We start from the raw sequence: 26,600 nt of genomic DNA on the forward strand, positions 1-26,600 counted from the left end.
CAGGAGTGTGGTGGAATATCCCCACTTACCTGGAGGAGCACAGTTCAACAACATTCAAGAAACTCGACAACATCCAGGCAAAGCTGCCCACTTGTTTAGCATTCCATTTGTTACCATAAAGAATCAGTCCTTTGACAATTATGCAGAAATGATGCAGGGCATACCCTACACAAGATGTGCTTCGGCAACTTGTAAAGCATCTTCCAAATCAGTCAAGATAATAAAATGTGAGGCTGGATGAACACAGCAGGCCAAGCAGCATCTCAGGAGCACAAAAGCTGACGTTTCGGGCCTAGACCCTTCATCAGAGAGGGGGATGGGGGGAGGGAACTGGAATAAATAGGGAGAGAGGGGGAGGCGGACCGAAGATGGAGAGTAAAGAAGATAGGTGGAGAGGGTGTAGGTGGGGAGGTAGGGAGGGGATAGGTCAGTCCAGGGAAGACGGACAGGTCAAGGAGGTGGGATGAGGTTAGTAGGTAGCTGGGGGTGCGGCTTGGGGTGGGAGGAAGGGATGGGTGAGAGGAAGAACCGGTTAGGGAGGCAGAGACAGGTTGGACTGGTTTTGGGATGCAGTGGGTGGGGGGGAAGAGCTGGGCTGGTTGTGTGGTGCAGTGGGGGGAGGGGATGAACTGGGCTGGTTGAGGGATGCAGTGGGGGAAGGGGAGATTTTGAAACTGGTGAAGTCCACATTGATACCATATGGCTGCAGGGTTCCCAGGCGGAATATGAGTTGCTGTTCCTGCAACCTTCGGGTGGCATCATTGTGGCAGTGCAGGAGGCCCATGATGGACATGTCATCAAGAGAATGGGAGGGGGAGTGGAAATGGTTTGCGACTGGGAGGTGCAGTTGTTTGTTGCGAACTGAGCGGAGGTGTTCTGCAAAGCGGTCCCCAAGCCTCCGCTTGGTTTCCCCAATGTAGAGAAAGCCGCACCGGGTACAGTGGATGCAGTATACCACATTGGCAGATGTGCAGGTGAACCTCTGCTTAATGTGGAATGTCATCTTGGGGCCTGGGATGGGGGTGAGGGAGGTGGTGTGGGGACAATTGTAGCATTGGGGAAACCAAGCGGAGGCTTGGGGACCGCTTTGCAGAACACCTCCGCTCAGTTCGCAACAAACAACTGCACCTCCCAGTCGCAAACCATTTCCACTCCCCCTCCCATTCTCTTGATGACATGTCCATCATGGGCCTCCTGCACTGCCACAATGATGCCACCCGAAGGTTGCAGGAACAGCAACTCATATTCCGCCTGGGAACCCTGCAGCCATATGGTATCAATGTGGACTTCACCAGTTTCAAAATCTCCCCTTCCCCCACTGCATCCCTCAACCAGCCCAGTTCATCCCCTCCCCCCACTGCACCACACAACCAGCCCAGCTCTTCCCCCCCACCCACTGCATCCCAAAACCAGTCCAACCTGTCTCTGCCTCCCTAACCGGTTCTTCCTCTCACCCATCCCTTCCTCCCACCCCAAGCCGCACCCCCAGCTACCTACTAACCTCATCCCACCTCCTTGACCTGTCCGTCTTCCCTGGACTGACCTATCCCCTCCCTACCTCCCCACCTACACCCTCTCCACCTATCTTCTTTACTCTCCATCTTCGGTCCGCCTCCCCCTCTCTCCCTATTTATTCCAGTTCCCTCCCCCCATCCCCCTCTCTGATGAAGGGTCTAGGCCCGAAACGTCAGCTTTTGTGCTCCTGAGATGCTGCTTGGCCTGCTGTGTTCATCCAGCCTCACATTTTATTATCTTGGAATCTCCAGCATCTGCAGTTCCCATTATCTCTGATTCCAAATCAGTCACCTCTGTACCTAGAAGGTAAAAGGCCCCAGGTGGCAGAACACCTTTTTTTCTTTATTATTTCATGGGATGTGACTATTGCTGGCAGTATTTGTTGCCTATCCCCAAGTGCCCTTGAGTAATTGAGTGGTTACCTAGGCCAATTCTTAGGGTAGTTAAGAGTAAACCAAATTGCTGATGGTCTGGTGTCACCCTGGTAATAAGGGCAGGTTTCCTTCCCCAAAGGCCATTAGTGAACTAGATGGGTTTTGATGACTTGGCCACCATTATTGAGACTAATCTTTAATTTCAGATTTTATTGATCAAATTTAAATTCCACCAGCTGCCCAAGTGTTGTCCCCCATGTTCTCAGTGTATTAGCTTGGGGTTCTAAAGATTGCATCCACTACGTTTTGTTAAAATTCATTTTGGGAGTGTGGACTATGCAGCTGGGCCAACGTTTATTGCCCAACCTTAGTTTTCCTCAAGAAGGTAATAGTGAGCCACTGTCTTGAACTGCTACAGTCTGATCTGTGTAGGTAGACTCATAATGCTGTGAGGGAAGGAGTTCCAGGATTCCAGGCAACGGGGATGTATTTCCAGGTTAGGCTGGGAAGTGCTAAGAGAGGAACTGGTGGTGTTCCTGTGTAGCTGCTGCCACTGGGCTTCAGGATGGTTTTGTCTGAGGAGCCATGGTGAATTTCTGCAGTGCGTTTTGTCGAAGGTGCATGCTACTGCTACTGTGCTTAGGTGGTGCAGGGAGTAAGTATCTCCGGGTGTGGTGCCAAATACATGAGCTGCTTTATTCTGAAGGTTGTCAAGTTTCCTGAGTGTTGTTGGAGCTGTACTCATCCACCACATGTAGAGTATTCCATCACATTTGTGACTCGGCCTGGTAAATGATGGACAAATTTTGGGAGTTAGGAGGAGAGTTATATGCTGCAGCATTCCTGTCGTCAAGGAACATTGGTTCTTTTATATCCTTTGGAGATGGTCATGGCCCGACATTTGTATGGCACAAATGTTACTTGTAACTTTGCAGCTGAAGCCTGGATATTGTCCAGATCTTGTCGTACTGGAACACGGACTGCTTCAGTATCTGAGGAGTTGCGAATGACGCTAAACATTTTGCAATCATCAGCAAACATCCCCACTTGTGACCTTATGATTGGAGGAGGGTCATTGATGAAGCTGCTGAATATGGTTAGGCCCAGGGCATTGTCCTGGGGAACCCCTCTGGAAAAGTCCTGGACCTGAGGTGACTGACCTCTAACTTCTTCCTTGTTGTAAGGAATGACTCCATGATCTGGATGTGCCAGGATTGGACTGAGGTGGACAAAGTCAAAAATCACACAACACCAGGTTCTAGTCCAACAGGTTTATTTGAAATCACAAGCTTTCAGAGCGTAGCCCCTTCGTCAGGTGCAGAGAGAGGAGAGCACACAGACATAGTGTGTATAGGCAGAGGGATGAAGGACACAGAAATCAAAGGACCATACAACTGGTGCGAGTGGAATGAACAAACTTAAAATGGCTGGCTGGCTGCCATCAAATTGAATCTTTAAATATTCATACATTCTAGAAGTTGCAGAAGCAGGATATGGAGAACTCCTTTAGAAAGGGGATAGAAGCTGGAATTTCCCTGTACAGTGGGTTTCAAGCTGGCCTCAATATCATCAGAGAAGTTCTCACACAGGGTCCCATTGCCTGATACGATGGGACATCCAGGCTTGTTGGCTTTGTGTATCTTTGGAAGGTAGCAGAAGCCCCCTGCACGAGAACTACGTGAGATGAGAGTGCGTAGGGTACTCTGAAGGATTAGGTTAATAGTCTTGATCAGTCTCTTGAGTTGATGGGTGTGTTCTTTGGTCGGATCGGCACGTAGCTGTCTGTAGTGTTCCTGGTTGTTCAGTTGTCGGTATGCTTTCTTGCAGTAGTCCGTTCTATTCCGTATGATGGTGGTGCCTCCTTTATCTGCTGGTGTGATGACAATGTTGCGATTGGTCTTGACAGTGCGGATGACGTTGCGTTGTGCCTGGGTGACGTTTTGCACGACCTTGTGAGTGCGGCTGATGAATCTGGTGTTAACACACCTCCTGACAGCTTGAGCATACATGTCGAGCTTGGAGCAGCAGCCTTCCAGAGGGGGAAAATTTGACTCCTTCCTCTTTGGTTGCTGCACTGCGTATCTCTCTGTTGACTGTTTCAGTTCATTGGTTGTCTCATTGGGCTTGCTGCTAACATTTTGTGGTTTGCGGAAGAATTCCTGGAGTTTCGTTCACCTGATGAATTCTGATGTACAAGGAGCACCCCCCTCACCCCCAAACTTCTGTCGTGACGCTACAGATTTCTTACGGAAACTCAACACCCACAGACCAGTCTAACCAGGAATGTTCCTCGTCACAATGGATGTTTTGGCACTCTGCACCAGCATCACCCATGAGGACAGCATCACTGCAAAAGCCTCAGTACTCAGTACTCACCAACTGCCAATTCCCAGACACCGTGCTATAACGCACCCACTTCATCCTCAACTACAACATCTTCAGCTTCGACAATCAGTTCTTCAATCAGACACATGGAACAGCCATAGGGACCAAATTTGCACCCAGCGTGCCAACATTTCATGCACAGGTTCAAGCTACACAGGACATCCAACCACTGCTGTGCACCAGATATTTTGATGGCATTTTCTTCCTTTGGACTCATGGTGAGGAATCACTGAAACGATTATAAAGTGATATCAACAAGTTTTATCCCACCATCAGGCTTCGCATGGACTTCTCTTCAGAATCAGACTCATGCTTGGACACACGCATCTCCATCAAGACCAGACACCTTCAGTATCTCACTCTACCGCAAGCCTATGGATAACCTCAGAGTGCTGCATTCCTCGAGTTTTTGCCCCAAAAATATTTAAAAAGCCATCCCCTGTAGACAAACCCCGCGTATACACAGGCTCTGCTTGGATGAGGAGGAATGTGACCTGAAAGTTTTGAAAGATGCCCTCCTAAGTACAGGATACGATGCTCAACACATCGATTGCCAGTTTTGACTTACCTCAGAAGACAGACACAGGATATGACAGATAGAGTACCCTTTGTTGTTCAGTATTTCCCTGGAGCGGAGAAACTATGCCATGTTCTTCACAGCCTTCAACATGTCATCGATGACGATGAGCATCTCGCCAAGATCTTCCCCACACCTCCACTTCTCACCTTCAAACAGCTGCCAAACCTTAAACAGATCCTTGTTTGCAGCAAACTCCCCAGCCTTCAAGCAACATTGACCACAACACCACATAACCCTGTCATGGCAAACTTTGCAAAACATGTCAGTTCTTTAACCTGGATACTACCATCACACGTGGGACACCACCTACCACGTGCACAGCAGATACTTATGTAACTTGGCCAATGTTGTCTATCTCATACACTGCAGGCAGGGATGTCCCAAGGTATTGTATATTAGTGGACCATGCAAATGTTATGACCACAGATGAATGGAAACCACACAACCAATACCAGACAGGGATGTTCCCTCCCAGTGGGGGAATACTTCAGCAGTCGAGGACATTCAACCTCCGATCTTCAGGTAAGCGTCCTCCAAGACAGACTTTGGGGTACATAATAACACAGAATCACTGAGCAGAGACTGATAGCCAAATTCTGTACCCATGAAGATGGCGCCAACCGTGTTGTTGAGTTTATGTTGTGCTACATGAAACCCCACCACACTGTATTTTGTGTCTGTAACATCTTCCTCACTGTCCTGTTTTGAAAGCATTGTCTTGATTAATTAAGGTAGAGAGATCATATCAATTTGTTTAAACAGTTTTGTATTAACTCTCACACGCACGCTCACTCTCACATGCTCTCTCGCACGCTGTCTCTCTCGTGCACTCTCATGCACGCACTCTCACTCATGCACTGTCTTTCACTCTCTCTCTCTCTGTCTCTCACACACACACACACACACACACACACACACATGTATATCTATGGGGTGAATTAGTATATCTATGGGGTGAATTATTTCATCCAAGAGGTTTTTTTTTTGCAGAAACATTCTATTTTGTTTGAGAAACACACAATTTATAGTCACAGACAGTCAATGTGGCATTTCATAAATTCCAGCTTTCAGAATAGAACCAGCCTCATTCCAGTTAAAATTCTGAGACAGATTCTAAACAAGGCCTTACAATTGTGCTCCTGAGATGCTGCTGGGCCTGCTGTGTTCATCCAGCTCCACACTTTGTTATCTTGGATTCTCCAGCATCTGCAGTTCCCATTATCTCTCCCCCTTACAATTTATAGTTCAGTTTCTGACCTGAGATGTCACCTTTTGTATATTCCTTTTACTCTGCCTGATTGAAGTTTGCAAAGTTAGGCAGACACTAATGAAACCTTTAATTATCTCAGGGCAGTGACTTGAAATTGATTCTGGAATTCGCACCTTAATCAGTCGAAACTCACATCCCCTTTCTAACAGAGTTCTCCATATCCTGCTTCTGCAATTTCTAGAATGCCGGAATGGATGAACGATTAAAGATTCAACAGGAGGCAGTCAGACAGCCATTTTAGGTTTGGTCACTTGCCACGGCAGATGGTGGAAGTTGAATTCAATATAATCTGGAATTAAGAGTTTAATTAGATTAGATTACCTACAGTGTGGAAATAGGCCCTTTGGCCCAACAAGCCCACACCGACCTTGAAGCATTCCACCCAGACCCACCCCCCTATAATCCACACACCCCTGAACACTACGGGCAATTTAGCATGGCCGATCCACCTAGCCTGCACATCTTTGGACTGTGGGAGGAAACCAGAGCGCCCGAAGGAAACCCACACAGACACGGGGAGAATGTACAAACTCCACACAGACAGTCGCCCGAGGCTGGAATCGAACGCGGGTCTCTGGCGCTGTGAGGCTGCAGTGCTACCCTCTGAGCCACCGTGCCGCCCCTATTTTAATGGCCCGATAGCCATAAATCCATTGCCGACTGCTTCTTGGCCAGTGATGCCTTCACTCTGTGAATGAATTAAAAAAAACCTCACACCAGCTGTATGATCCTTTGATCTCTCTGCACTTCATCCCTCTGCCTATAAACACTATGTCTGTGTGCTGTCCTCTCTCTGCACCTGAAGAAGGGGCTCTGCTTCAAAAGCTTGTGATTTCAAATCAACTAGTTGGACTAGAATGTGGTATCATGTGAGGAATGATCCCAAACAGTAGAGAGTTTTCTCCCTGATTCCTTTTGACTCCAATCTTGCTGTGCCTCCTTAACGCTGCAGTCAGTCAAATGTCACCTTGATGTCAAAGGTAGTCACTGTTATCTCTCCAAGCTCAGCTTGGATTGTCCATTTCTGAGTAAAGGCTCCAATGAGGTAAGGTACTGAGTGGCCCTGGTGGAATCAAAACTGAAAGTCAGTGAACTGTTTATGGGTAAGCAAGTGTTGACTAAAAGTATCAGTGATAATGGGAACTGCAGATGCTGGAGAATCCAAGATAATAAAATGCGAGCCTGGATGAACACAGCAGGCCCAGCAGCATCTCAGGAGCACAAAAGCTGACGTTTCGGGCCTAGACCCTTCACCAGAGCTCTGATGAAGGGTCAAGGCCCGAAACACCAGCTTTTGTGCTCCTGAGATGCTGCTGGGCCTGCTGTGTTCATCCAGCCTCACATTTTATTATCACGGAAAACAAATATTTCAGGTTTCAAGCATAAACATTTATTAAATTGCTCTGTTATTTAATTTTTTTCTCTGCTGAAGTTATTATATGTTAAATGAATTGTCAGTCATTTGTTTTGGAGTACAAAATGGGTTGAATTGATTATATGCAAAGTCTGGGACTGGTTATTCAAAAATCTGATCGGAGACCATTTGAGTAACTTTTCAGGGTCTTTGAAGGGCTTGATTTTGCTGTGCTGTATATGAAGGGGGAGAAAGGTTGATTTAGTTGGGCTGTCTCTGTGTTGCAACAAAATGTAAAATAAGCCAATATTGCCACAAAGGAGAAAACATTTGAAGGGATAATAAAGTGTGATAATAATTCGGATGAAGGGTCTAGGCCCGAAACGTCAGCTTTTGTGCTCCTGAGATGCTGCTGGGCCTGCTGTGTTCATCCAGCCTCACATTTTATTATCGTTGACTAATAGTACTCTTGTTAACCCTTCCATCATCTTTCTGATGATCGAGAGTAGTCTGATTGGGGAGTAATTGATGATGGAGCTGGATTTGTCTTTTTTTTGTGTACAGGACATAGCAGGGGATTTTTCTCATTTTTTGGGTTGATGCTCGTGTAGTAGCTGTACTGGAACAGTTTGATATTAAAATTATGCTACCTGCAAGATCTTCTCCAAGCTACACACCATCCTGACTTAGAATTATGTTGCTGTTCCTACAATGGGAAAAACTCTGTCTACCTCCATTCACTCCAAGATCCTGAGACTCCAACTGAATAAAATGGAGTCCAGAGTGTTCCTGATCCTTGTAAATCTGTTTCTCTTGCCGTACTGATTTCCATAGCAGTGGTATGTTGAACCCTGAGCTCAAAGTGAGCAATGCCAGGTGAAGATCTGGTATTTGGTGACAATAGCTTTATTGCAGGTTTATTGTAATCACATTTCTCTGCTTCAGTTCATAGGGATTTTCACCTCACTGGCAGAAGAGGCAAAGAAGTCATCACGAAGTAGACACCTGGTGACATTCACTGAATTTGGAGTTTACACTCGAGAGAAGATAATGACTTTCACAGGAAGGAACAGAAACAAAGAAGCAGACCATTATCCAACTCAAGGAAATGTAAAGCTCTAAATACATTGTACTCAGAATATACCACAGTGTCATCCTGAACCTCTAGTTCACTGTAGCCTGCAGTGATAGGATGTATATTTGTCTTCGTAATCCCGTAGCTGTTTTGTCCACGTGAAGATTTTGGGTCAAACTTTAGAATTGCTCTGGTTCTACGTAGTGTTGGTGAAATGTCGGCAGTAAACTACCTGCCATTTTTGCTGTCGATGGTGATAAAAAGTAAAATATGAAAATGCAGGAGTCTTCAGAAGTGAAATGAAGTTCCATCTTGGAAACAAAAGGAAAGCAAATGGGACAGGAATGAATGGGGTAAAATTGGAATCTAAGTTATTCCTCTCTTTCTTGAACCCATCTTTTGAGTCTTCTACCAAAGGGAAGGTCCTCTCCTCATTTCTCCATACCACATAGCCTTGATGCTTTCATCTTTTGTTGCTCTTATATGCCTCCAATTTTTACTTTCGAGTTACCTAACCATCCCCAATCCCTTTCTCCCTCCACCTGTATGAGCTTACTTCAATACCTCCAGCACGTTCTCATCGCTTAAAATATGACATCCACAAGGAAAGGGATCATTTTTAAATTAACCTTTTGAGTTAAAAAAGAAGGGGAGCCAGCTTATCCATCCTCACCTGGGAGGTTAACTGTTTGGGATTCCTTGCCGAAGATTTGACTCATAGAGTCGTACAGCATGGAAGCAGATGCTTTGGTCGAATTAGTCCATGTCGACCGTGTTCCCAAACTAAACTAGTCCCACGTGCCTACACTTGACCCATATCCCTCCAAACTCTTCCTGTTCATGTACTTACCAAAATGCCTTTTGAATATTGTAACTGTATCTGAATTCACCACTTCCTCTGGCAGTACATTTCACACATGAACCACTTTCTGTGTTCAAAAAATTGTAGCCCCCATCTTCTTTTTATAACTTACAGCTCTCGCCTTAAAAATATTCCTTGTTTGTTTTACAAAAATGCAATACCACATATTCATCCAAATTAAAAACTCCATCTGCCACTCTTCGGCCCATTGACCCAAATGACCAAGGTCGTTTTGTCATCTTAGACAGCCTTCTTCACTGTACATTATACAGCCAATTTTGTTGTTATCTGCACACATATGAACCGTGTCTTCTATATTGTCATCCACATTGTTTTTCTAAATGACAAACAAAAGTGAATTCAGTACTAATTACCATGGAACATGGCTGGTCACTGGCCTCCAGTCCAAAAAACATCCCTCCAACACCCTCTGTCTCCTCCCATAATGCAAATTTTGTATCCAATAGGCAAGGTCATCCTGAATCCCACATGATCTAATTTTACTAATTAGCCTACCTTGTTGAAGGCTTTACTAAAGTCCACATAAACAATGTCTCAGCTCTGTTCTCATTAATCTTTTTGGTTACTCCCTCAAAAAAAACTCAATCAAGTTTGTGAGATACTATCTCCCTTTCACAAAACCATGCTGACTATCGTTAATCAGTCATTGCCTCTCCAAATGCATGTAAATCCTCTCTTTCAGAATCATCTCCAACAACTTACTCATCACTGATGTCAGGCTCACAGCTGGATAGACCCAGGTTTTTCCCTACAGCCTTTCTTAAATAAAGGCACAACATTAGCCACCCTCCAGTCTTCCAGCCCATTACCTGTGGTTAAAGATACAGCAAATATTTCTGCTCAGGGCCCCACAATTTTTTCCCTAACTTCCCACAATGTCCTGGGATACACTTGATCAGGTTATAGACATGATCTTTCCACCACAGTATTCTATTCCACAACATGGCTCAGTTTCTTCTTACGTAGCCAAGTTTATCTCGTTTTCTTCAAATGTGTTAGCACCAATGTAAACAAGAGCTATTTCCCTTTCCCAGTGTCTCATTGATATCATTCTTTTCACAAACACTATTGTTGTTATGCCAATATTCCACTGCAAGATGTTTAGAGGCTGAAAATTGAGACAAGAATTCTTTCACATTGCTCTGGTTCTGATGAGGGATTTCTCTTAATGGCTTGATGCACCTTGTGCATGCTGGACTGAAAGATTCTGCTAGATGATGAGCCAGCACATTTAAATAAGTGTATGTTCGCTGCATAAATTCTGAGCATTTGCAGAATTGAGAGAGCAGTTGGGTCTTGATTAGAATTGGACACAGATGAAGACTTCCATTGTAAATGCTGTTCTGAAATAATTCTGAAAAAACATACTTGTATTGTGCTTGATCAACAGCAATGAAACTTATGGTGTCAAAAGATATGTTGTTTGCAAATTGCTGTTTGGTCCAATATGACTTCAGAATAATGACAACACTTTCATGTTCATTTATTTTGCATGTGTAAGGTCATTTTTGTGTGCTGGAAAAGGAAATGATTCTTTTCCTGCTGCAGTGAAAATAATGCAGTCAAGTTTCGGAAAAGATTAACACACTCATCTGTTAAATAGTTTGAAAAAGATGAAAAAATGTCTGCTTTTTTAACTACTCAGGAAAGAATCAATTCTGACATTTATAATACCTTGTAGTTCAGTTGTAACTTGCGTAACTGAAGTCAAAGCCAAAATAGATTTATGAAAATCTTTGATTCAGCACAAAAGAGGCTTTTCAGCCCCTCATGTCTATGCTAGCTCTTCTGAAATAGCAGATCATATGAATATACACATTAGGAGCAGAAGTAGATCACTTGATCCTTTAAGCCTGTTCCACCGTGCAGTACAACCATAGCTAAGGAAGAAAGTTCCAAAGACTTGCAACGCAAAGACTTGTGAGAAACCAATTCTCCCTCTTTCTGTCATAATTGAGTGACTCTAGATTCTCCTACATCTTTTCCACTTGCACCCTGTTGATATAAATTGAAAAATGTTGGGCCTCAGCACTGATCCCTGTGGGACATCGCTAGTTTCATCTTTCCAACAAGAAAATGATACCATGCCTACTCCCTGTTTCTCATTAACCATACAGTCTTCAATCTGTCAAACTATATTACACCCTACACTGAGTTTTGAATTTCTGTAAGAACTTTTTGATGTTACACATTATCAAATACCTTCTGTAAATCCACATTCAGTAGCCCTACAAGTTTCCTTTTATTCTCAATACATGTTCCTTCTTCAGACAACATCAATGTATTTGTTAAACATGATCTACCTTTCAAAAACCTTGTTGAGTCTGACTACCTGAAGTTTATCTTAGTGGCCTTCAGTAATGTCTTTAATAAAAGCTTTAATAAACTGTCTTCAGTTACATTTTCCCTATGACATATATTCAGCTAACTAGCCTAGGGTTCCCTGCTTTCTTTCCCATTTTGAATTAAGGAATTAAATGCTCTATTTTCCACTTGAATTCGACTTTCTCTGAACTGGGAAATTAGAACCAAAGCACTATCTCACTACCCAGTTCTTTTAAGACCCAGGATCAAATTGATTAGCACCAGGTGACCTGTCAACCCTTGAAATAACTTCACAGAGGCTGGTATCCTGTCACCGAGTCATCCTTTATTTACACGTGGAAAATCCTTGACACTGATCTAGCCCTCTGAGAGCCAGCTCTCACAGTGAACAGAACCTCTGACGCAGAAATGCTTACACACATTTGTTCAGTGGTTAGCGCTGCTGCCTCAAGGTGCTCAGGACCTGAGTTCAATTCCACCCTTGGGTGACTGTCTCTGTGGAGTTTGCACATTCTCCCAATGCCTGCATGGGCTTCCATTAGGTGCCCCGGCTTCCTCCCACAATCCAAAGATATGCATGTTAGTTGGATTGACCATGCTAAACCACCCATAGTGTTCAGGGGTGTAGGTGGGTCAGCCATGGGAAATTCAGGCTAGGGTAGGGGATAGGTCTGGGTGGGATGCCCTTTGGGGAGTTGGTGCCAACATGTTGGGCCGAATGCCTGCGTCCGCACGGTAGGGATTCTGTGGAATCCTATGGATTCTGAGGAACTCAAAGACGCCTGTTGCAAGTGAATTTCTTCAGGAGTGTGCTGTTCTCTCATCCCCACTGAAATAATTCCACAAAGGCCAGTATCCTGTCAGCAAGTCATCCGTTATTTATGTGGAAGGTCCTGTGTGGACAGAACCTCTGACACTGCTGTTCTTACTTGTCAGCCAAAGTTCCCTGATTGGACCAGATTAACAACTTCAATCAGGGACCTCAGAATCACCACAGCCTCTGCTCTAACAATTTACTGAGTAACACTTCCCTGGTGACCATAATCTTCTTGAGTTCTTCCCTTCCTTCCATTTCCTGATTTGAGGCTATTTCCAGAATATTACTCATAACTCTGTAGTGAAGATTGAAGACTTTTAGTTTAATTGCCAATTCCTTAATTTTCCATTATTAATTCTTCAGCCTCACTTTCTGTAAGACCAATGATGAATTTGTTAATTCTTTTCCTCTGTAGTAATCTATTCACATTTTCACTATCTGCTAGCGTTATCTCATGACTCTGATCTTTTTACTCTTTATTACTTAGTTGATTATTCACTACTTTAAATAAAAATTCTGTTGAATCTTCTAAACTGCTAGCCACCTTTGTATAATTACATACTATTTCACTAAGTTGATACTATCTTTGACATTTTTTAATATCGTGGATGATTGGATCGGCTGTTAGTATGTTTCTTTCTCATTGAAATGTAGCTATTCTGTGTTTCCTGAAATATCCACTTAAATATCAATAGTCCATTTATATTGACTTACCCTTAATCAAGTTACCAGCTCAGTTTAGCCAAATCTGCTTTCATACCCATATAATGGCCCTTATTTAAGTTTAAAATACTAGTCTTAGACCCACTCTTCCTTAAAATGAATGTAAAATTTAATAAAATCATTGTCTTTGCCTGAATATTGCTTATCCCTCTGTATTGTGCTAATACCTTGATTAATTAACAAAGCTTCCCCTTCACTTCTGCATTACTTCATGTTCTTCCTAAATGTCATGTGCCTGTCAATATCCCATCTCAATCTATTTTATCCTGCAACCATGTTGTTTCATGGCTGTCAAATCTATTTAGGTATCCATTACTCTGTTTTGCTTCAATTGTCAAGTGAATTCCAATTTTGAACCTTCAGTTTTGTGCTTTTATTATTTTTATGACTTCTTACCTACTGATTTAATTGGAGATTTGTACTTCTTTCCCTTCATGTCATGGTCTGTTTATCTTTGCTGGTACTAATTCCTTTATCTCTAGCCTTGTTTTTACTGCTGATAAGCCTTAGAATCATGGAGCGATACAGCACAGAAACAGTCCCCTTTGGTGCCACCAATTCATGCCGACCAAGTATCCCAAACTAAACTAGTCCTGTTTGCCTGTACTTGGCCCATATCCCTCTAAACCATTCCTATTCATACACCTGTCCAAATGTCTTTTAATGTCTTCCAAAATTGATCCCTTACCCTGACTGTTTACTTTTAAATCTTCTCCCCTGCCCCAGTTAGGCTGCTCATTAGAACACTTATCCCAGCAGGATTTAGTTGTAGATTGTGCCAGCAGGAATGCATCAACTTTCCCCAGTGCAAGTTTCAGACCCCATGGACTGGAACCCACTTTGACCAAATCATTCTTTGAGCCACTAATTTTTCCTAATCCTTTGCTCGTGGCCTACAGCCCTATATGTTTGTTGTCTTCAGACATAATCCAAGTCCTGAAATTTACGAAATGTCCTGGTGAACAAGACTAAATGTTCAACAAGAGATAGTAAGAACTACCAATGCTGGAGTCTGATATAACACAGCGTGGAGCTGGAGGAACACCGGAGGCCAGGTATCATCAGAGGAGCAGGAAAGCTGATGTTTTGATTCGGGATTCTTCAGAAGAATAAGACCCTTCTTCAGAAATGTCAACTTTCCTGCTTCTTTGATGCTGGCCTGCTGTGTTCCTCCAAATCTACACTGTTATCTTAAAATCTTCAACAAAATGTCTTTAGTTTCAGCAATATTCAAATTCCTTACTACCAAATGGCTATTGCATCAACTTTTAAAAATAATTTAGAATTAGAAATGCTAATGGAGAGATGGCTGAACATGCTTTAAAATTGGTTTTAGAAGATTTTTGAAGGTGCAAGATGTATCAACTTTGCAAGTTTTGTAAGAAAAGATACAGCAGACTAAATGTAAACTAGAATTATTAGGGAGAAAAAGACATTTACTTCAAGAACTGGAACAAAAACAGAAATTGCTGGCAAAGTACAATAGGTCTGGCAGCATCCGGCACTGGGGAGGAAGCAAAGTTAACATTTCGAGTTTGGCGACTTTTCAGCAGCACTGATAACAGCTAGAAAAAATTAGTATTTATGTTGCAGAAGTGATTGGGAGGCGTGTGTATGGTGGGGGGAGAGGTGAACAGATAGGTGGAGTCTCAGCACAGAGAGATAGAGAGATATGAAAGGGATAGGCAAATGAGGGGATTGTTGATAATAGGCCAGGATGGAAGAGAAGCTGAATGAGTCATAATAAGAGCTGAGAGTAGGAGAACATGAGATAACAAGGTGTAGAGCTGGATGAACACAGCAGGCCAAGCAATGTCAGAGGAGCAGGAAGGCTGACATTTCAGGCCTAGACTCTTCTTCAAAAAATGGTTAGCTTGTGCTGAATGCAACCCATGTCGTGTCATAATAGGCTTAGAGTGGGTGTGAATGGGTTGGCTATGCTAAAAGCAAGCCATGTCATAACAGGCCCAGCTGTGGAGGTGGTAAAAAACATGAAATGATGGAATCAGGCTGTAAAGTTATTAAACTTGATGCTGAGTCATAGAGGCATAGGCACTTTTTCTGACCTTCTATCAGTTCTGTTGAACAGTCACCAGACTCGAAATGTTACTTCTATTCTCTTCCCACAAATGCTGCCAGACAAGCTGGTTTTCTCAACCAATTTCTGTTTTTGTTTCAGATCTCCAGCATCTGCCGTTCTTTATTTTATTTGCTTAGGAATGGAGTTTGAGGAGATTGAAGAAACAAGGTAGATTCAGGCTGTACATGGATTTGAAAATATGGATGAGAATCTTGATGGTTTTATTTACACAGCTCAGAAAAAAAATATAATAAAGGAACTGTTATCTCTAGAATACAAGTAGTTAATACATTCATTGTTTTCTAACAGAACTTTTACTTAGATGAGTTTGAAAACTTGATGGATGAATTGTTGTTCCGACTGAATGCGCTCTCAAACAGCCTCCACCACTCTCTCCCAGCAAAGCCACATCTTTTGGAGGACAGTCCACATGGATTGAATCGTGGATATTACTACAACCAGCAATCTGAGGTTAGATGACTAAAATTCAAATGTGATGTAATGAATTGTGACTCTTGTGTCCATTTTGCATCTCTCCACTGGTCTTAGTTTCTTAAGACCAATGTTAAGTGTTCTTTCCATATTTGACTAGTCTGAAATAATTCAGAAAGTTCACTGCAATATTTGATTTTATTTGATTTATTACTGTCATGTGTACTGAGGTACAGAGGAAAGTGTTGTCACATGTGCTTTACAGGCAAATCATACGAGACAAGTGCGTCAGGGGAGCAGAACAGAGTGCAGGACACAATGTTTACAGCTGCCGAGAAGGTGCAGAGAAAGGTCAACGTTAGCATTAAAGAGGTCCTTTCATATGTCTGAATACAGCGCGAAATATATGTTTTGGTATTTAAATTTAAGGTAGCAGAAGTGTGAAAAACATGAGTTGGTTTCTGTGATTCCTTAGTTGGAATAAGCACATTCCATAAAAGGAAGAAAGGCAGCAATTTGACGTGAGTTGTGGATTTCAAGTGACTGATTATGAGCAGACCTGTGACCACTTTTACTGTGGCTGATTATAAATTTATGTTCAATCACAGCATATTGTAATGCGAACTTGTGTTATTGAGAAATGTACATGAGTGATGACTGTAAATCCAAATTAATGTTTGGAAGTATTGAATCATCTTTTTTTTAATAGAATCACACTTTTTATGAAAATCATTTGGAACATAAAATTTACAAACTTGAAGAAGAACTATTTAGAAATAATCCGCAGTTTTATGAACTTTTGCTACCAGGAAGGGAGCGCCATTCTGATTCAGACATCACAGATTTCAAGACTTTACGGTAAAGTATTAATTGTAACATGGGGCTGGGTTGGGAGGGGAAAAGGGGATGTACATTCCCTTGGATGCTGACACATGCCTTAGGTGATATGAAAATAAATACTTTTAAACATTGACCTTTGTTTTGTTGATCTGGATGATGGTTCTCATCCAGAACCCAGGTTATCTCCACTTCTAGTGTTGGTGAACACAGATAGATTACTGTCACCCACCCATGCTGGCCCCTCTTGAGGGCCATATATGCGGGAAGTGTAGGGATCCTTCATTCTGGAACTGTTATACTAATTGCCTGATTAAGGGCAGACAAGGCTCTTACATAGTTATATGGATATTCCAATGTTAGGCTGGATTCCAATGGTGCTTGCCTACATTTTAGGTATTCTGATACATTGGAAAGGTTGTAGATTTTCATCTGAATAATTGGCTTTTGCTGTTCTTTCCTCACATCATTTTTAATGTTTGCTTGGGGAGACTTTTGCTGGTTCTTCCTTCCTGATAGGTCTCTCTTGTGGCAACAATTACAGAAAGACCTTTTGAGGGGAAAATGGAGCAGATAGTACTTTTGGCTGCAGAGCTAGCAGCTGAACCTGTTCTTCAATGATAGCAACAAAGATTATGCAGCATCAAAGCATCACCTGTTCTGGGGGAATTGACTGTAGATTGTATAGCATGGCTAGAAGTGATGCTACTTGAATAGTTTTCTTCCATAATGGGTTTGCCATCAACTCCTGAGTAGAGGTGGGTTGGGAAGAGGATATTGGCTTCCAAATTATCCAGGACTCCTTTGATTCTTCACCACCCTGGAGGTTATATTACTGGTCTGAGGCCTTGGATTCAGTTCTTTGCTTATTTCCACCCTAGTGCTTGCAAGTTGTTTAAACAGCAGTATCCTCTTCCAAGCTAACTTGGCCAGCCTCCTAGTGGAAATCACTCACAAACAGCTGCTCTGGAGCAGGACGTATGGTTCCTATTGCTGATTCTGACCTCCCAAAAGAACTGCTGTATTCAGAGGATGGTTGCAGATGGAGATTCCTCGTAGGATAAAGGAAACAATTTAGGGATTTCCTCAAAACATTCCTGCATATGTCAGACATCCCTGCTGCCACATGGGAGTTCCTGGTTTGTGACCAATGAAAATGGAGAATGCTGATCTGGGAAGACACCAAACCCATTGGGAGACTCTGCACCTCATATTTCCTCTGAAAGACTTGGCTCAGATTGGAGTATACTCCATGCTGGTGCACCCACCCATCTGTGGTAGAGAATTGTGAAATGCTTCTTCATTTGTATTGTGATGCGAGGTGCCAGGGTTGGACTGAGGTGGATAAAGTTGGAAGTCACATGATACTAGGTTATAATCCAATAATCCACAAGCTTTTGGATGCTGCTTCTTCATCAGGCAGACCTCTGAAAGTTTGTGATTTCAGATAAACCTATTAGACTATTACTTGGTGTTGTGCGACTTTTGACTTCATCTATTTTGTCTCCTCAGTTTTGTGATTCCCATAGGGATATGTGAAAGTAGAACAACTGGAAATAATCTCTCAGTTTCTATCATGTTAAACATTTTGAAAATCTTTAAGGTTTGAATAAGATTACCTATTTAGCCCCCATTATTTGCAGGTTCTGGTATTTAATTTTGTTTATAACAATGGAAAAGATTATTAAATACAATAAAAGAAAATATATGGTAATGAACTGGTTAGACCAAATGGCCTCTTTCAGAGGTATTTATATTCCACTCAAGCCTTCTACCATCTTTTCTCACCTATCCCTGCTTTTGTAAACCTCTATTTCCATGTCCTACTCACATTTCTCTAGCTTCTCCTTAAATATTTTATGTTTCCGTCACTCCCTTTTTGGTAGTGGGTTTCACATTCTCAAAACTCTTTGAGTGAAGAAGGTTCCTTTGAATTCCATATTGAGTGTTTTTTTTCATGACTATATTATATTTATGGTACTTAGTTATTTTCAGGAGGAAATAGTCTCTCTATAACCTCTTTATCAAAACCGTCAATGAGTTTGAAGATCAGTTTTAAATTTCTCTTGTAAAAATTTCAAGGTTAAGCTTGTTAGTCCTTTGCCTTGTGGTAGTATCACTCTTGTATTGCTTCTTGGAACCTGCTTCAGTCTGTATCCTGAGATAATGGGAACTGCAGATGCTGGACAATCTGAGATAACAAAGTGTGGAGCTGGATGAACACAGCAGGCCAAGCAGCATCTTAGGAGTACAAAAGCTGACGTTTCGAGCCTAGACCCTTAGGCCCGAAATGTCAGCTTTTGTGCTTCTAAGATGCTGCTTGGCCTGCTGTGTTCATCCAGCTCCACACTTTGTTATCTCAGTCTGTATCCTTTTTTCAACTGCAAAGAACTACATGCAGTGTAATCAAATGAAGATTTGATACAGGTTTAATATAACCTCTCTACTTTGTAAATCTATGCCATTGGTAGGAAAGCCAATTGCTTGTGTTGCTGTTGAGAATGTCCTTGCTGATTTGTTGTACAACATTTGGTGTTTACTGTATTTGTATTTCAAGATTCCATTGGCTCACATTCCACCTAACGTTGCATTTCCAAGTTCTGTGACCTCCTATTCTTCCTACTAAAATGTGCTACCTCACATTGAACTGGTGCGAGGAAACTGCACTTTGAGATCTCCCAGATCCATTTTTGGATTAAAGCACAGTCATTGCACTATTTTGTTGTACAGAAGGCAATTTGTCCCTTCTCAGATTTGCAGTTCCTGTCCTTTGACCCTAAATCAGACTGTGTAAGTTGCAGCTAGTATATGGAGAGAGGTGGAACACAGTCTACAAGGTAGAATTGGGCTTGATGGGTTGAATTCTGTCTTGAACCACCGCCTCATCATTTCCTAGGGCTGAATTTTCATCCTAAGATGGAGTCAAGAACAGACAGTGGAGGGTGCTTAAATTTCTGCTGAAAGATTCCAGCCATGCTTTCAGAGGTAGGACTTCAGGTGTAAGAGCTACTTGGACTACTACCCACAGACAGCATGTCACGGGCCCACTATGCCCACTATCAGCCTGCAGATCCCCTGTGTTGTAAGGAATAAGTCAGCTACCTGAAAATGGTCTTTCTAATGATAACCCTCAGACAGGTTCTTCCTCCCCACTATCACCTTGTGTTAGTTGAAAGATGGAAGCACCCTCCCCTTCCCTGACTGTAACGGGCTACAGTTCCGTACACACAGGAAGGCCTCCTATTGGCCCTTGGCTATATTGAAGCCTCCACCAGAGTCCTGACCCAAACAGACAAATTCAGCCACTGAAAAGCAAGATGAAACAAAAAAAAATCAGTGATTTATCCACTTTGTTTAGTGCCTGATTGATATCATGGTCAGTATTGGTTGGAGGTTTGGCAACAATACCTCACTCCCCTCCACTGTCCTTTCCTCACTACCCATGTTACCCATTATAGAGTAGAATCATAAAATCTCTACAGTGGAGAAAATGGCCAATCAGCCCAAAAAGCCCATACCACTCCTCCAAAGAGCATCCCAGCCTGATCCATCCTCCTATCTATTCCCTGTAACCCTGCACTTCCGATGGCTAATCCACCTAATTTATACACCCCTGGACACTATGGTCAATTTAAATGGCCAATCCACCTAACCTGCACATCCTTGGATTGTGGGAGGAAATTGGAGCACCAGATGGAAACCCACGCAGACATGGTGAGAATGTGTAAACCCCACACAGCCATGCCAATTCCACCATCACAGGAAGCTGGCCAGACCAATTTCCATTGGTTTGAGGAACATGAACAACAAAGATGTCCATTGAGTGGCAATCTTTGTCCTACAGTTGATGTACTCTGTGTGCACATTTTGGCAGGATCACTTTTAGAGAGTGGTGTTTGAATTTCAATGTCAGTACTTTTTAGGCAGTACATTTTTTGTAGCCACTGTAATTTTTTATTACTTTTTACTTCAGGTCCAAGCTCGAGTTGGAGACCCTCCATCAACTAAAGTTGTGCCAAGAAAAAATGTATAAAGCGTCAGAGAGTGCGCAAAATGACCATGAACCCAAGGACCCTTCAAAAAACGTTGAGGCTGATCTTTCCACTGCACTGAATGATTTTTCATTCCCCGATGACAATGTTATAAAAATTGTGCCTTATAGTACTTCAAACCCACATGAAAGAATTTGCAATTCTGTTTCAGAGTCTTGCAGCACTCCCACCCACAATGATTCTGCACAGTCACAAGACACATTGAGTGCTGAACATTACAATCTTGCAAAATTAGGAGACGCATTGCCCCATGTGCTGTGTGGAATTAAATGCCCTGAGAAGCAGGCAGCACAGACACGCATGCTTGAGAGTAGAGTAACTAGTCAGCAACGCTGCTCCTCAGCTAGCACATTAGGTAAGAACCGCAAGCAGCTTAAACGGTCCCACACCACAGTGATTCAGATCCTTGATAACTCCAAGGAATTAGCAATTGAAACACTTAAGGTTTCTGAGCAACTCGGTCTTGATCCTTCGACCCAATGCTTCGGAAGCCCCGTTATAAAATCGAGCTCCAGACAACATTTTCCGGCCAAAATGGACCAGGATAAAGTGCGAGAGGAGCGGATGGGGAGTCAAAACAAACCTGTTAAGTCAACAGAAAAACTTGGAAGTTCAGTTCTATCTTCAGGTGGTGACAGTGGACATAATGAAAATGAGGATGTTCCAAACCTTCCAGGATCCATCAAACAATGCTGGTGACTGAATGCTTCCTAATAAAATGGAGAGCCTTCATTCCTTATGGTATTCCTTATCCCTCTTGACTTCTCAAAAAAATTCCACTTTCAAGTATGTGCCTATTATTTTAATGACAGATGGAAAACAGATTGGCATCACCTAATGAGGAATATTATGTACATTGGATAAATGAGCACTCTTGGAAAATGTCAGCAATTGTTTTCAGAAAGCTTAAAATTAATCTTCACATGGAAATGTTTTCACGGTCCTTGAAGTCAAAACAATGTGTGATGTAATTCAAACAACAAAATATTATTTGAAAATTGAGAAACAGTTTTATTTCATATTCAGGTACTACATGCATTGTTCTCTACCAATAATACCATTTTGTGTTTTGGACTGCTTCCAGTAAAAGTTACAATTACTATATGTAATGACTATTTAGTACTTTGTTCCCTGTGTTCTCATTTGCTCAAACTTAATAACTGTGCTTTCCTCAACTTTCTGCTCTTGCATGCTCTTTACCTGCACATGTCATCCATAATTTACTTCCCCCGTCACCTCTAAATATTTTTCTGTTGACTCCTAATTACAGTCCTTGCTCTTTCCTGCCCCCAAACATCCATACCTCCATATCAGCACATCTAGTTTCTCATTGTTTAAATCCACTAATACATTTCCATGCAGGGGGCCCACTCTCAAAACCCCAATCATGCTTGTCTGGACTTTGCTTATTAATACTCCGTGACGAGTAATATTTGTCTTCCCATTGAAATGCTGCCAACTCTGAAACCACTGCTGCAGGTTCCCACACTCTGGTATTTCTCCGTATGTTAAATAGAACTTATCTCCTGTATGCATTGTTGGACATTTTTGCATATTCGCGTTTGTGTTGTGAACTTCAAAGTAATTGGTTTCTTAAATTAATGTAGAAGAATAAACATTCTGGCCAAAAATACCTCTAATTTTTCCCATAAAATTTGCAGTAAAATGCAGGTTTTTTGAATTGTTGTACATCAACACATGCAGTGAGTTATATTTCTGAATCCACTTTATCAGAGTGAAACATCCCAAGGTGCTTCACTGTGGACTTGTAAACAGCAAACAATGCCATTGGAGATCTGATTGTTTTGTCTGTTATTGGAAATCTAAATAAATTCCACTTCAGCATTAGAAATAAATGTATGGGCCATTAGTAGCAACTAATTAGAATTGTTCAACTTATTTTAAATATTTTAATTCTTTCAAAGTTTATATTGTTATGTGGTCTTAATTGATAAAAGTGATTTTAATCTCTAAGTAATTTACATACATCTGCATAGATATCCAATGTGGAAATAGTTTTTGTGTAATTGAATGGAAAATAGAAATTCTCATCAACATTTGAGTCAGGAATAATACATTGCAAAATTTGATGGTTTTAATGGATCTCCCCTTTGTTGACTATTTATTCTGGATGTAATTGGCTGTTTAACCAAGTATCCAAAGATGAACATTAGACTTATTAGCGTATATGGATTGAGGAACATTCAAAATACTTTGTTTGCTTTACATTTCAGTATGACAGTGACAGTATCGACTTTTGGATTCAAAAGAAGCTCACAATCATTTTTACACCAGTACATTGATGCAGCATTTTGGGGCTTATTGAACATTTCCACTGATATTCAGTGGAACTAATTGTAACATCAACAGGATGTGCTTGTGGTTTTTACATTTCATAATGTTACAAGGTCATTACTACAGGCAAAAGTAAAATAACATTGTAATTCATTGATATCTCTCGCAGTGATAGATCTTTTGCTTCACATATTGCCAGGAGGCAAATATGCAAGAATACAGAGTTAATTAGTTCAGAGTTTTCATGTCATCCGTTGTTTTAAAGCTGCTGCTATGTAATTTAGTTTATAGGATTTTGTTTTTCTTTTGGCATTTGTTGAAGGAACCTGCACCGCCCCCAAAAAAATAACATTTCCACAACTGGAACGTATTGAAATTTCTCCAATCAAATCATTTGATCATTGATCCATGCTGTGTTAATGGTAACTGCAATGGTTGTAGGGACAGATCGGTTCTCCTTGCTCACCAGCTTGGACCCTTTATGAAGATGAATGTTTGTTCACATGAAGGCCAGTATTGACGTTAGTAGTCTCCTTCATTGAAACACCAGTCATTGATTCACCTCGAACGTGATGATGGTCATCTCAGCAAAGTCCCATAGGCTGTCTCTGTCTGTCGAATTGTACTCTGAACGAGTCTAACTCAGAGATATTAACAGTGAGAAAAGTCAGGTACTTGTTTCATAACAGGAAATAGAAGTACTGTAGGTTGATTGCACTCCTTAGCACTGGTAATAAGAGAGCCTGTTTCAATCTTGTACGGTAGTGCTGATTAAAGATTGACTGACAATATAGAAGAATACATACATGACTGGGTTTTGATAAGGACAAAGCAAGAGCTTGCATATGTTTTTCTTAAAGGTTATTATTCATTAAATTATATACCAGTGAAACTTTCGGCTTTCAAGAATGGAAGGAAATAGGGACCAAATTGGACAAGCGTTATAAAGTGCATAAATGTATAGGCCATTATTTCTAGACTGAGAGAAATGGATTAGTACAATTTTTAATTTCTACAGTTATTTACTGTTTCCTCATATTGCCTTTGTGGTATATATTATCCTGTTCCTTCTTTCAACTTTATTAATGAAGTTCACAACAATGATGTATCTATATTGGTTGAATAGATTGCATTCCCAGGCTTAGAACATTTATTTTATGATGCAGTTATCATTCTTTATTGAATCTTAGACGGTTTTTGCCATTTCTGTTGATGTTCCATTGGATGCTGGCTTTCAGAAGTCTGTCTAAACTAGAAAACACTTTAATAATTTTTTAACCAACTTTTCTGATCTGTTAGGAAATCTCTCGCACATGATTTCAATCTTCCATACTTTAACCTGATGAAACAGTTTATACCAAATACAGTCGCGCTGGTTCTGATCCAAGTTTCCTTTGACAGGTTTGAATACTTCTCAAAATCCCAATTACCCATGTAGCTAGAAGAATCAGTGGCAAGTGCTCAAACCAAAAGAAGCAAGCTTTACATTGAATTTAAAATGGATAAGGGAAATGTGAATCTTGCTCATAAGATACTTACCCCTCTTTACTGCTATGAAGAAATATTTGCATGGATGATGAGAAGATTGTATAGCATAATCTGGTTAAAGCAAATTATTTAAGGAGGTCCTTAACATAATGAAAGATGCTTTCAAATACTACGGCAAAGTTCCTGCCATACTGTCTCTCTGTTGAGGTTTGTTAATAGAGTTAATTTTTACTTATTTCTGAATAAAAGCAATATTTTTGCAGAAAACAGCAGAACAACATTACCATTTCCACTATCTTCCAGCTGCAGAAGATTGCAGACTAATTCACATTTGTTTTTTTCTGCAGCTTGAAACATTTGGAAACAATTACATAAAGTAACCTTTGAACAAAATAATTTACTGATGTGTAATTAAACTTGATTTTTAGTTCTGCATTTAAATGCCCAACTTAAACTTTCATAAGATGGCCTGAGATTAAGCCAGTCTGTTCACCATCTTGGTAGCATATTTTATCCTGAAAATCTCATTTTCATGTCACCACTAAGAATGCCTGTTTCCACTTCCATGACATCTGCCCCTGCTTCTGCTCATCTGTTCATAACCCTCATTCACGCTTTTGTTACTTCCATACTTGACTATTGCAATTTACTTCAAGCAGGTCTCCTATGTTCTACCAACCATAAACTTGAGGTCATACAAACTGCTGCCTGGCCTCCATTCACAACAGGTTGTTGCTCCCAGGAACAGGGACAGAAATTGTAGTGTTCTGTGGCACTCCTAACCCAGGCTGCTGTCTCCGATTCAAGCAAAGTGTCTAGCCACATGAGCACAGCAAATGAACTATAGGCTGGTGCCCCCCAGTTATTGGGATCTGATATGACCACTGCCCTCTGTCCTGGTCCCTACCTGTCACCCATGTAGCCACTGGCTTTGATTGATTCCCTGTCAAGGTATGTTTCAATTTTAAAATTCTCATCCAGTCCTTCCCTGGCCTTCAGCCTTCCTATTTCCATAATCTCCTTCAACACCACAAACTGTCAGATATCTATGCTTTTCTACTTCTGGCCAAGAATCATACAGTACAGCAGAGGCCCTTCATTCCATCGAGTCTGTACTACCAAAAATACAGTACAACCTTTTCCATTTCCATTTTCATGCACCAGGCCCATAGTTTTGAATATTATGACACTGGAGTGTTCATCCAAGTACTTTTTAAATTTGCAAGGCAACCTGCATCTACTAACCTCCCAGCTGGTGTATTCTAGATCTTCACTACCTCCTGCAGGCAATGGCCTAGTGGTAATATCGCTGGACTGTTAATCCAGAGACCCGGGTTTGAATCCTGCTGTGACAGATGGTAGAATTTGAATTCAATAAAAATCTGGAATTAAGAGTCTAATGATGACAATGAAACCATTGTTGATTGTCAGGTAAAACTTATGGGGCTTACTAATGTCCCTTAGGGAAAGAAACTGCCATCCTTATCTGGTCTGGCCGAGATATAACACCAGACCCATGACAATGTGGTTGACTTTTAACAATTAGCGATGAGCAATATATGCAGGCCCGGCCAACAACACCTTCGTTAGGGACAGTCAATACATGCTGGCCAGGCAGCGACACCCACATCCAAAAAATGAACAAATTGAAAGAAAAACTTGTCTCAAGTCCCTTCTAAACCTCCTGCCTTTTGACTTTAAAAGTGTGCCTTCTGGTTCTTGACTATTCGACTCAGGGGTATGGCTACTTCCCATTCAACCTGTCCATGACCTTCTTAATCACATGCTCCTCAGTCAGGATCCCCCTCAACCTTTTCTGCTCTGAAGGAAACAACACGAGCTTATCCAACCTCTCTTCATAGTTCTTGAGCATCCTCAATATTGATTGCTCCACAATTGATGGCTGCGGCTTCAGTTGCCCGAGTCCTGTACTCTAGAATCCTTTCTTGTTACTTCTTTACCTCTCATTGTCGCTCTCATCCTTAAAGACCATGCTGCTTAAAATCTATTTTTTGATTAAGTTTTGGGCATCTGACCTATAATCTGCTTATGTGCCATGGTCTCCTATGTTGTTTTACCACATTGCTATGAATCTCCTTTGGGATGAATAATTAC

The 26,600-nt window shown here is 41.6% G+C and overlaps 1 protein-coding gene across 1 annotated transcript in view; it reads left to right on the forward strand.

Annotated features, from left to right (window-relative positions):
• Nucleotides 1–22,557, forward strand: part of LOC125465716 (polycystin-1-like protein 1) — a 282,365-nt gene extending 259,808 nt beyond the window's left edge. Inside the window, exons 62-65 of the mRNA XM_048559472.2 lie at nt 8,424–8,588; nt 15,691–15,852; nt 16,523–16,671; nt 20,624–22,557. Coding sequence (XP_048415429.2) covers nt 8,424–8,588; nt 15,691–15,852; nt 16,523–16,671; nt 20,624–21,401 — 1,254 coding nt within the window. The 3' untranslated portion in view covers nt 21,402–22,557. The remainder of the gene's footprint in view (nt 1–8,423; nt 8,589–15,690; nt 15,853–16,522; nt 16,672–20,623) is intronic.
• Nucleotides 22,558–26,600: the final 4,043 nt, after the last annotated feature.

Source organism: Stegostoma tigrinum, chromosome 2 (assembly GCF_030684315.1).
Source record: "Stegostoma tigrinum isolate sSteTig4 chromosome 2, sSteTig4.hap1, whole genome shotgun sequence".
In the NCBI taxonomy this organism is placed as follows: domain Eukaryota; kingdom Metazoa; phylum Chordata; class Chondrichthyes; order Orectolobiformes; family Stegostomatidae; genus Stegostoma; species Stegostoma tigrinum.